The sequence below is a fragment of the Mustelus asterias genome, chromosome 23, assembly GCF_964213995.1.
Source record: "Mustelus asterias chromosome 23, sMusAst1.hap1.1, whole genome shotgun sequence".
NCBI classification, from domain to species: Eukaryota; Metazoa; Chordata; class Chondrichthyes; order Carcharhiniformes; family Triakidae; genus Mustelus; species Mustelus asterias.
The window spans coordinates 21,752,442-21,764,942 of record NC_135823.1 but is presented as its reverse complement, the minus strand read 5'-3'; the positions used below and the strand labels follow the sequence as shown (position 1 = coordinate 21,764,942).

The window sequence follows — 12,501 nt, the reverse complement described above, 5'->3', positions numbered from 1 at the left end:
TCTTCATAAACTGGAATTTACAGGGCAAAATACATGAAATGGTGTGAAGGGCAACATACATTTTTCAAACTTTAAATTAGGAACTGGATATTGGGAAGATTATCCGCCACAGTAATGTTGAATGCAAAGAAACAAATGCACCATTCATTTTTAATTTTTTTCCCATCCAGAAATTGGAATTAAGTTGGTAATAGCAGGTGTATCTAGCTGCTTTCCAAAACTGCACAAATGGATAGTTACAAAAAACTGTTTCTGACAATAGAGTTTTTTATAGTCATCACCATTGAGTCAATGATGATGAGCATTTAAAATCCCCTAATGAGTTGCGTGTTTATTATTTTTATTATAATTTAGAGTTATCTGGCCCACAACAGTGACTGTACACTAAGCACAAATGCACTGTGAACTGTGTTAGGATGCCAGCTGAATGTTGTACTGTGCCCAAAGTCAAAAAAGGTCTGCGCCATTCATAGGAGAGTTACATTTTAGGATCAGGAGAGCAGCTGGGACTTGGGTTTGCAGTGAAATCCAAATAGTTAAAAACTATTTTCTACAGGTAGTGGCACACCTCTTGTGTTAGTGCCTAACTTTCGAGTTACATTTAATTGTCATTTTTAGACCATTCAAGACCACTTCAAAGCAATGCAAAAGTAGTAATTACATGGTATTAAGACATGCAGTGTTGAGAACATCCAAAAGTTTTAAATGGTAAAGCCTATATACCCATATTATTAAAACATAAAGCCAAGTGCCGAGCAAGAAAATGGGAGAGTTTAGTGTTTGTTTTTTTGGGGGCTGAGCTTACAGGGTCTGCTATTATGCACGTGCCCCAATCTCCCAGTATGCTGGGAGATCTCTTGCCACCTCCCCACTTCTGATTGCCACCTTCTGCCAAGTTTCCCCCTTCCCTTTCACTCCCACAGAGTGTCCCCCTTCCCTCCCACCATGTCATAGCTCCACCCCACAGGCTCAGCTCCCCCTCAACCCCCAACGGCACTGCCACTGTTATGGTGCCTGGTGGACAGTGCCAGGCTGGCACTGCCCCATACCACTTGGGGGCTTCAATAGCCTCCGATCCCCCCCGGTGAGGCCATCAAGCCTGGTCTCCGCTGATGGAGACCATATGTGATTCCGCCTGGTGAAGTTAAGGTAAGTGAGCCAATTTCGCCGGGAAACCAGGGCTAGTATGATTAGGGGAGGCGAGAAACTGGGCGTGTCATTTATTTTTCACTTCCTGCTCGATCTTCCCACCTCGCCAAAAGTCAGGCGGAACAAAGTCATAAGATCACGCCCAAAATCTTTCAAAGACCGAACCCAAGGATCAGAGAAAAAGAAGCTTTCAAACCACATGAATGGCAATATTTGGTGCAAATTGAAAAGGAATAGCAAATTGAATAACAGAATTGTTTTTACCTACCTGGTAAAAACATGATGGACTGTTATATCAGTTAAAATATAAACTGACAAATTCCATAGTTTTTTAAGATAACAACAGCTATTGTGACATCATGATGCAGCTTAACTGATATCACAAAAGTTTACAATAATTGCCTCAATTGTTAAAAGTGAATAGTGAGCGCAGAGAAGTAGAATACATCAGTGAGGATCAACAAGAGCTGAGGAAAGGCTGTACATTTAAGAATAATAACATTTTGAACTAGAGTCTGGATAGCTCAAGAAAATTATAGAGTCCAGGGGAAATAAAGTAAATTTAGGAAGTATGACAGTAAATTTCAGAATATGTAAACAAGATATTTTTGGCCTTGGCTGCAGTTTTCATGTTATACATTTACTGTAAATTGACTTGAAAAGCCTTTATTATGTAAACATTTTTTTTTGCTATTGTGATGTTTGATAAGTTTCTTCAAAAACAAATTAATGGAAAGAAATTACTTAAGATACTAATTAGTCCATATAAATTGACAACGGAACTTCTGGTCAATATCTTGTAGGCTTATCTTCCTTGGCGGTAACTTATTTGAACACTTGGGCATCATGAACATAATTAGCAGCTGTTTCAGAAAATTGCTATGGTGGATAAAGTCTGACTGGCCTCCTCAGGATCAGCTACTTTGCAGGAAAGCAGACTTGTTCTTATTCCGTTTCTTGCACTGCCTGATGCAAGCAACTGTACACAATGACAAAAAAGATGCATTTTTATACTAAAACAAAAACATATACTCATGAAAATGTGTACTGATTAACAAAATAAAAAGTTACGGTTAACTTATTCTGACGATGACTTCTCAGCTTTTATTGTGAGACATAAAAAAGCAAAACCAAATGTAAATTGAAGAATTTAACTTGCACAGCACACAATATACATGCACAAGCAAAATATGGTGTGTGGCCAAAAATAAAAGCTGAAGATGTTCAGCAGATTTGCAATCTGTGAAGAATTTTCTTTCCAATACTTGTCATTTTTTGCTTTCCCTACAGTATATTCACAGTTGACTGATTAATTTAGAAAATAACCCAAATGGTGGCTTGGAAAAATCAATTGCATGGAAATCTACTGAAATGGTCACCTTCACATCAACAACACTGCCATTTCTCGGTAAAGGCAATTCCACAGTTTGGCAACATGCTTTCCACACGTTTCTCAAAATGCATTCAGAATTCTTTTCACTCCCAATTTTTTCAGTGACTAAAATTTTCATGTCCAAAACAAATGTTTAAACAAAATTTAAAAATAATCCAGTGAATTTCCTAACCTGTTACGACATGATTACAGGTTGCTTGCCTTCTGAATTAACGTCTGATATCACTTCACCAGCTCTATTGTCATTTTGTTTTTGATCCAATTATTGTGTGATATTTGTCCTATTTCAATTAACTTTTTAAAATTGAATATATTTAGCTCTCTCATGTCTTTTGCAGACTTCCTAATCCCTTCCAGAACACTTCAATGTTACTTTCTTTCTCCAATGTCAACTGCTTTGAAAGTAGCACCAATCTAACCAGAGCTCTTCTGCCTCCATTATGCTGGCTCATCCATTGCAGTCTCAGTTGTCTCAGTCCTCTTTCTGACCCAGAGACTGTTCACCCCTTGCCACCATTTTACATCTACCTATCTCTTTGCAGCCAACCTACTCGGTAGTTTTCTTTGGCTCGGGCCCTGCTAAATAAACAAGTAAATTGCTGCCTCTCCCAATGAATTTTCAGTTCTCTACCCAAAGACAATTCTGGCCCACAGTGCTGCTATCTCCACCATTGGCGGGGCAAGGAGGAAGGTCCTAAATTCATCTCAACCAGAATGGGGACCAAACTCCGTGTTCTTGGTACCAATCTGATCCACACCAGCTGTCCAGCCAGCTGAACCAACTGGCCCCCCCAAAAGAATGAGTTGCTGTATCAACATGCACTTTAATGCAGACCTATAAATAATAGAGATGTTAGAGACTCCAATTTTCTTTCCATCACATGGCTGACCAGGAATTTCTCTCACTCTGAATGCCTGACATTGGTGAATGGAAGGATTGACAAGTTGATACTCAACCAGGTTGGCTGCGTTATGAATGCACCTTCCTTGGCAATCAAGTCCTGGGACTTTGGCTCAGAGGCAGGGAGGTTATCCACAACACCAGAATATTTCCTCCCAGTAAATGCTATAAATATTGCTTTTAAACTAATCTGCTCACATAGCTCCAGATCTTTGCCATGTTTTGCCATCCTGCTGCTGTCCTCTTCAATCCTTTCATTTTTATTACTGTGCGCATCTAGTTCTGGTACTGTAGCAGCTGGTGAAGTCGTAACTATTTATTCACAGGAAGGAAAGAGCAGCTGGGGGTTTTAAAACCCAATCTTTAGCTCCGAATTACGCATGCAGCCATCCCATAGGTCGGGGAGTCATGTGATTCCAGAGGTTTGCTGAAACCTCGGATGAGATCATGTGGTCTCCAAGGTTGCTCTAACATAAAGATCTTAATGTCAATACCTCAGTCTGTCAGGCAACTTCAGTTTATGTTGAGAGCAACAGAGTTTCACTAGTTGGGGTTTCTCTTCGAGAGTTGTCTCACTCCAACCAGTGTCTCCATTGGCTTCTGTCGGCACAAGGACATCCTCTGCTGTTTCAGGAAAAATGGTGCATTTCTCACTGGCAGCACTAATCAGGTGGAATTCAACCCCTCTTTGGTTGAAAAAAAAATCCCCCACCCTTCCCATGGACATAGCATAAATGGAGCACCCTTCACCAGATGGACAACACCCCCATCACCACTTAATGTTTGGGTCACTCCCCCATCCCTACAGGTGTGAGGGTGACCTGACCCAACCCTCCCCAGCCACAATAGAGACACTCCAATATGGGGGAACAAAAGTACCCGCCTCCTTCAGGCCCCACTCCTGGGGAGTTCCACCCTGGCAAGACTGGCCAGGGCACTGTATTGCCACGTACCTGAGCATCCAGGGGCTCCAAAGGCCTCCAAGTCCCCCAGCGTGATCATATCCAGAGGAGTAAATGGAGGTCCTTATTGAAGACCCCTTGGAGGATAATTTCTGAGTTATGCCAGCTCTTTCCATGGCTGAAAACAACTCCAGTACAGGCATGGAGAATGCACTTCACATTTGATTGGCCATTAAGGGCAACAAAACCAAACAAAGCTACTGCTTACTGTGAAATAGCATAGATTTGTCAATCAAGAGGCTTGTAAAAGATACTGGAGCATGAAACTGAATGTAAACAATCCAGTTCAAGGCATTTAGGCTTCTCACCATGGCCAAAGGATGAAGAAGTTAAAGGGGAATGAAACTGAATGGGAAATAAGCACTGCAAAGATTTCCCCCACACAGAGGGAAGACTTTTATCTGACAAATCTTCGAAGTTGAGTTGCTGGGAGACCCATCAAAGGTTCTCAAGGCTACAGAGGCAAGATCTGCCAGCAATAAAACCACCTTGTCACTCAGACATCACACAACCTGAACAAGATGCATTATTAAGGATGTGGTGGAGACCTTTGCCTTTTGGGTTAAGATTGCTCAGCATACGTTCTTTATCCTCAGTGTCTTCTATTCATAGAATCTTAAGAATTCCTATTCCAACAAAGAAATCTGCTGAGAACATAATCTCCATGCTTCTGATGGTCTGGACAAGATCCAAAATGAAAGTGTGACTGATCGTTCAAAACTGTAGGGAGGCAAGGATCTGAAGACTGCAATCATCCCCAATATATGTGAACGTACCTTCACCATCAGACACTGAGATTGGGATGACCACGGCTGACCTGATCAACAACTTACGTACCGTTTCCAAGTCTGGCATGAAGGAAACTACATGAAAGTCCTGCAGACTGGTGTGGATATTTCAATAATTGAGCAGTTTGGTTTTGGTTCATCCTGGCCACCTGGTGGCTGAGAAGATTATTGTGCTCACAAAACATGTATTATGATTGTGAGGTTTTATAAGATGATTAGGTTTTGCAACTGCCTCTTTAATTCCAGGTAAAATGGAGTAGTGATGAGGTTCATGTGATATGTTCCGAATTCTGCCTGCCAACAGACCATCCAGCTTGGTTACTATGGAAACAGGGAAGCCAGGCTGAGACTTAATGGGAGCAAATAAAATATAAAATGATCATCTAAGAGAACAAAGGCAGCTGTGCAGACTATGGATAGGCTTTCAGTTTCCAAGATTTCAGACAGAAAGAGACAGGATCAGGGCTCATGGAGAATCAAAGGACTGCAGATAGTATGGTCAGCAAAGAGGGGAGTGTATCCCTTTCGTGAGCTACCAACAGAATTGCAGGGGGATGGTCCCTGGTCAAAGAGATGCATGATGTGGAGGTGCCGGCGTTGGACTGGGGTAAACACAGTAAGAAGTTTAACAACACCAGGTTAAAGTCCAACAGGTTTATTTGGTAGCAAAAGCCACACAAGCTTTCGGAGCTCTTAGCCCCTTCTTCAGGTGAGTGGGAATTCTGTTCACAAACAGAGCTTATAAAGACACAGACTCAATTTACATGAATAATGGTTGGAATGCGAATACTTACAACTAATCAAGTCTTTAAGAAACAAAACAATGGGAGTGGAGAGAGCATCAAGACAGGCTAAAAAGATGTGTATTGTCTCCAGACAAGACAGCCAGTGAAACTCTGCAGGTCCACGCAACTGTGGGAGTTACAAATAGTGTGACATGAACCCAATGGACGGCCTCAACCGGGATATTGGGTTCATGTCACACTATTTGTAACTCCCACAGTTGCGTGGACCTGCAGAGTTTCAAAGAGATGCATCCCATGGTAATCTAAGGAATCTGGAAAATTTGTCTTGGTGTGGCCATGGGTAAAAGAATCGCTGGAGTGGGCCTTGCTGCTGATATTTGATTCAGGACTTCTCTGGAAACAGATAGACACCTTTTGACAATCACTTGACACTACAATAAAGTGAAACAGGTAGAAGTGAACCCGTTGGAAGTTGGCTGTGATGTTTTTCTGGTTCTTGTGTAAAAACTGTTATTTTGTGCAGAGAAGATGTAAAGTATAACAATGGCATGGAGTTTTATTTTTAAGTTATTATTTCACAGGATGTGGGCATTGCTCCCTAGGCCAGCATTTGTTGCCCATCCCTAACTGCCCTTCAGAAGATGGTAGTGAGCCGCCTCTTGAATCACTGCAGTCCATTTGATATAGGTACACCCACAGCGCTGTCAGTAAGTTCAGTCATGTTGTTAAAGAGGAGCGATCTTTCCGATAGTTTAGAGTGTTATCATAGAAATCATAGAAACCCTACAGTGCAGAAGGAGGCCATTCGGCCCATCGAGTCTGCACCGACCACAATCCCACCTAGGCCCTATCCCCACATATTTACCCGCTAATCCCTCTAACCTACACATCTCAGGATTCTAAGGAGCAATTTTTAACCTGGCTAATCAACCTGACCCGCACATCTTTGGACTGTGGGAGGAAACCGGAGCACCCGGAGGAAACCCACGCAGACACGAGGAGAATGTGCAAACTCCACACAGACAGTGACCCGAGCCGGGAATCGAACCCGGGACCCTGGAGCTGTGAAGCAGCAGTGCTAACCACTGCGCTATCGTGCCGCCTGTTATTTGCCTACTAAGTAGTGTTTAGTTGAATTTGCATTTAATTTGTTCCAGTAGAAGTCTCAAAATCTTGTCATGTAATCCTTTCAGTTGGTCATTGGGAATTCAAATCTATTGTTTAAAGTTATGAGTCCCTATGGGGATTGTAACACAAGGCGTGTGCCTGGGATTCACCAGCTGGCAGCTTTTTGCACTGTGAAAATCTATACTGGAAAGGGTGATGGGGATAACTTTACTACTACGATCAGTTATGGTAGCCACAATCCCAATTACATAATGCAGGAGGAGTATGGTGAGATTTATAAGAGACTCACTAATGATTGGGAGGACAACTTTGCAGTGAAGTATATCTCAACTTCAGATTCCATGCCCTCTTGTTAATTCCTAGATGAGTTCCCTTTGAGTGCAAGAAGAACATCAAGTTGTATATTCACAGAGTTTTCATCACGGACAGCTGTGCGAAGTTGATCCTGGAGAACTCCAACCTTTTTTGCAGTGTGATGGATTTGAGGACCTGCTCTTGAATATTTCCCAGGAGGTGCTGCAACAGAGCACGATCCTGAAGGTCATCGGCAAGAACATCATCAAGAAATGCATGCAGCTATTCTCTGAGTTGGCAGAGGACACGAGAACTGCTTGTAGAATTGCTTACAGTTCTCCAAGAACCTCAAGCTTAGTATTCACAAGTGCTCTCAGAATTGCAAAAGGTGTCTGAACTGCTGCATTGTTGCACCTCGCAGTCTGGGGATAAGCTCATCGCACTGACAGACTACGTCTCTTGTATGAAGGAAAACTAAAACTGCATAAACTGCCTTTGTGCAGTGTGTGAACAGGACCTTGAGTTAGTGTCCATGATTTTCAGATTGTGCTCGCCCCAAAACCGGAAAATCCTGCTCGAGGTCAATGGACCTTTCCATGGTCCACCCCTTGCCCGCTACAATTCCTGTGGCGGGCGGAACAGGAAAATTCACCCCAAAGTTTTTAAAGTTTATTTTATTCATATCACAAGTAGGCTTACATTAGCACTGCAATGAAGTTACTGTGAAAATCCCCAGTTGCCACACTCTGGCACCTGTTCGGGTACACAGAGGGAGAATTTAGCATGGCCAATGCACCTAATCAGCACGTCTTTCAGACTGTGGGAGGAAACCGGGGCACCCGGAGCAAACCCATGCAGATACAGGGAGAACGTCCAGACTCTGCACAGACAGTGACGCAAGCCGGGAACCGAACCAGGGTCCCTGGCTCTGTGCTAACCACTGTGCCACTGTGTAAGGAGAAGAAAAAATGTGAAGACTGAGTCAAGTATGACAATCTCACGAGTTTATGAAAGAGATCTTGCACAAGCAAATGGAAAATGTGAGTTTCCAGCTGACTTGTATCCTCTCCATACTGCATTGTGATCAGCAACTAAGGTTGGATTACAAAAATGGAGAAGACCATGAAGGTTCAGGTCCTAAGTGACAACATAACCACGATGATCAACAAACACCTGCAATCAATCTTGACCATGCAATTGTGGATACCTTGAGACAAAAGGCTGAGGCAGCCAAGAATGCCAAAGATATGAACGATCATGTGATCCTTCTCTTCAGGGCTTTCATTAAATGTTCACCAGACACACTCCAACTATGTTTACTGAATGAATCTAGGTTTGAGCACTGACCATGAGGTAACTATGGAAGAGCCCACTTCTCGAACTGTAGAAGAGATCTCACTCCTGGAAGGACACTAGGATACATCCTGCATTGAGGAAGTGGACTGAAGACTTCCTTTCCAACATTTTTTCTTATTGCATTGGATTACTGTATTGAAGTTGAACTTTCTAACCGATTAGTTGTATAGTATGTGTAATGATCATGTAACCAGTGTGCTTAGATCACCAGGGATTGCTCCCTTTCGTTGAGAGCCTTGCACTGCAGCCATTATCAGATGTTATTGTTCTTTTTTATTTTAAAATGCATGTTATTTGTAGCTATATGCTGTAAATTAAAATCAGAAATCACAGGTAAAAAATACTTAAGAATAAAATCCAAACCTTTAGATAGATTTTGCACCTCTCCAAAAGGAAGTTCCACTTTAATGATGTTTTCTGCTCTTCTGTTAAACAGCAAAACTCATCAGTCTAGGAATTACAGCATAAAATAAACAGTATCAGTTGTGTAATTTTAAATTCATTAGATAATTAATAAGCTAAATTTTCTCATGTTGTTATACTATGATTTAATACAATGTTTCTCAAAATGTCCCAAGCAAAGTATTTGACTTATTATTGCTCATTTTGATAGGTACAAGTCTTTAAAGCTCTAGAACATAGGATAAGGGGCAGGTGGGAGATGAAAAGGAAGATTAAGTACAAGAATCCTATCTTCTTTGATGTTTACAGCCCAACGGCTGTCCATAGTCTCAGCAACTGCTGTCCCAATAATGGCCCGTGCTCTCCTCCACTGGAGTAGAACATAAAGATACACCTCTGATTGCCTCCAGCTGTCTGCGGTTGAGCGCCACCTTGTCCTTCAAGAGAGTAGGAAGTATGTCAGACCGTCAAGCAATCTATTTGGGAGACTGAAATATGCAGTGTCTGAGGCTAGTGGTTTAGTTAGTAGAACATGGCAATTGAAGATACATTCATTGATCTTGACAATTCACGTGAGGTCATTGAACTTCTTGCAGTGCTACATCCAGGTCCTCAGTGCTTTGACCTCAAAGGATCTGCTCTCATTGCCTTCTAAGTGCATATCTGAGAAGCCTTCTGTGGGACACAAGTCTTCTCTTCTCCTTTCCATCCCCTCCAGCAAGGCTCTTGCTGCAGCATTCAAAACCCTTGGCATCTGCTCTCTCCCATGTTGTGTTAATCATCAATGTTCCCAGGTTAGATTTGCTTCCTGCATGACTGGCAGCATGCAGCTATGACACATCTTGCCTTTAAGGCTAGCATTAAGCAGAGCAGGCTAAGCTTAAGTGGTCACTCATGATATTGGTCCCTTGCTGATGCAGTCATCTTATAATCAACACAATGGTTAGCGCTGGCTTCAGGCTGAACATATTGAAATGAGCAGACAGCGTGAAGCTGGTGGGCTGCCTGTGTTGCAATTGTTGCTTTAATTCTGCCTCCTCCATTTCTGTTTTTGTGATTCTTTAATACAAACTAATTTATGCTAATTAAACATAATGCTTGAACAAAGTCATATGCAATGAAAATATATCAGCTGATAACTGAGAATCCAAAGTGTCGAAAAATGCTCTATATTCACACATTCCCTGGGTATTTACTTACACAGTTTGACTAGAATTCATCCAAAGCTACTATTACTTATTTTTGAAGTTCCTCCAAATTACAGCTTTTGTTTGGTTGACTCCAGTCTTTCATTTTATTGCATGAAAGATGGCAATTGCAAGCTAAAGCTAGAGGCAACTGTAAAGAGGATATGTTCCTCAAATCTGACTATGGCATTGCCAGAAGAGAGTTTGGAGAAGAGTTCCATGAACTTGACAAGCAGTGTGTGAGTTGTGCTTTGGCACCCTGTGCACACTTTCTCAAATTACTGAATGTCGAGTTGCATATCCAGCTCTGCTGTTGCTACTATTAGTTATGCAGTAGGTCATTCGACAACAGAATCACACTCCCTATCTTCCATCACAATTACATCATCCTCTTTCCAACAACACAAAATAAACCACCAGAAAATGCATTTGCTACTCCAATTTTAAAATTTGCTCATTACATAATGCATACACAATTAAACTAATTACCATTGTGCACTCCTTAATGCTTCTTTTCCTAGAACTCCGAAACCTAAAGAGCTTCCACTGTGGTTGTAGCATAGGTGGAGGAAGGATGCTCAGCCTCAACAGGAGAGACTGCTGATGACCTTGAGGTTGACCTCAAGCAGCTCTGGGCCTTGAAAATTTGGCTTCAACTACACCATCTTGGCCTAGGCTGCACCTGTCCGGGTTGGCTGGCTGAGACACAACAGTATCAACAGTGATGGAGTGGAACGGAGTGAGTCAGAATGCTGTCATTCTGAGAGAAGACAGCAAGTTTGTGTTTCCTGGAGCCACTGTCACTCTCTCGGGGCAAACAATCAATGATCCTATTGACCTGTTGGAGAATGGATTGATAATCATAAATAAAAGGAATGGGAGTGGGCCATTTGGCCCATTGCAGTTGAGCTGATTTGAGGCCTCAAACTCCACTTTCCTGTCTGCAACTGCCACCACCACACCACCCCTTGTCCAATAGCCCTTAATTCTTCTGTTGATCAAATATCTGTCTAATTCAATCTAGAATACATTCAATAACCCAGCCTCTATTACTCTCTGGGAAAGGAAATTCCAAAGGCTAACAACCCTCTGAGAGAAGAAACTCCTGTTCATCTCAGTCTTAAATGGGAGACAGCTTATTTTTAAACTGTGCTGAGTTTTAGATTACCCCATGAGGCAAAATATCCTCTCAGCATATACTCTGTGAAGCCCCCTCAGAATCTTAAATAATCATTCTTCTAAACTCCAACTGCTCAATGTTTTCTCATAAAGCTACCCCTTCATCCCAGGGATCAGTTTAGTGAATCTTCTTTGAACTGCTTCCAATGCAACTATATTACTCCTTAAGTAAGGAGACCAAAACTCACACAGTTACTAGGTGCAGTCTCACCATTAATCCCAAGTCTTTACTTTCTGTTTGTTAGTATATCACCCAAAACACCATTGCTCTTCTTGTGGCAGCTTGTGTTGCCCTGGAACCCCTTTGAACAGTGATATCCAGATGAGCTTCCATGACAGTAGTCTGAGATTCCAGTACTCAGCTTTTTGGTGTTAGCTACTTGTGCTGCAATGAAAACTGTCACATTGGCCAGCAGACGCTGCATCAATATGTGCTAGAGGTGATCACTTATTCCATATTGGAAAGGATGGGTTTATGCTTCGTGCCAAGCCCCATGCACATCCTTTCCAACAGCATTTCTCGTGTACCAAGAATTTGGATGTGTACATCCATCGGCCATCTTCCATGGTCAAGGCTTCTGAAGTCCCCAACTGTAAATCCTCTGCAGCAGAACTATATGCAACCTCACCTTCAGATGAGCTAGCACTTGAACTAACCTATTTCCACCCTGGATTCTGTGCATTTATGCTGGTATCAACCAGGGAACTGGTTATTTTAGACTTGGTAATGTGCAAAGAAGCAGGATTAGTTAATAATATCATAGTAAAGGGGCCTCTAGGCAATAGAGCTCATAACATGTACAGTGCGATCTTATGACCTTGTCGCGCCTGACTTTTGGCAAGGTGAGCTGGTAAGCTCCGGTTCAAAATCAGGTTCGTGCCTGCCTCCCCGATCGTACCAGCTCTGTTTTGCTGGTGATTGCAAAGCTGATTTAAATATTAATGACATGTCTGGGCTCACTTACCTTAAATACCTCGCCGGTCGACGTTCTCCCCGGCAAGAATCACGGGTGGTC

The 12,501-nt window shown here is 42.3% G+C and overlaps 1 protein-coding gene and 1 pseudogene across 1 annotated transcript in view; one reads left to right on the top strand and one right to left on the bottom strand.

The window, feature by feature from the left end:
* Positions 1–2,017: 2,017 nt before the first annotated feature.
* meiob (meiosis specific with OB-fold) overlaps positions 2,018–12,501 on the bottom strand; it is a 156,651-nt gene continuing 146,167 nt past the window's right edge. The window contains exons 13-14 of the mRNA XM_078240979.1: positions 9,081–9,167; positions 2,018–2,128 (exon numbers count right to left, since the gene is read on the bottom strand). Of these exons, the coding sequence (XP_078097105.1) occupies positions 2,018–2,128; positions 9,081–9,167 (198 nt within the window). The remainder of the gene's footprint in view (positions 2,129–9,080; positions 9,168–12,501) is intronic.
* Positions 7,169–7,839, top strand: LOC144510893 (heat shock cognate protein HSP 90-beta-like; annotated as a pseudogene).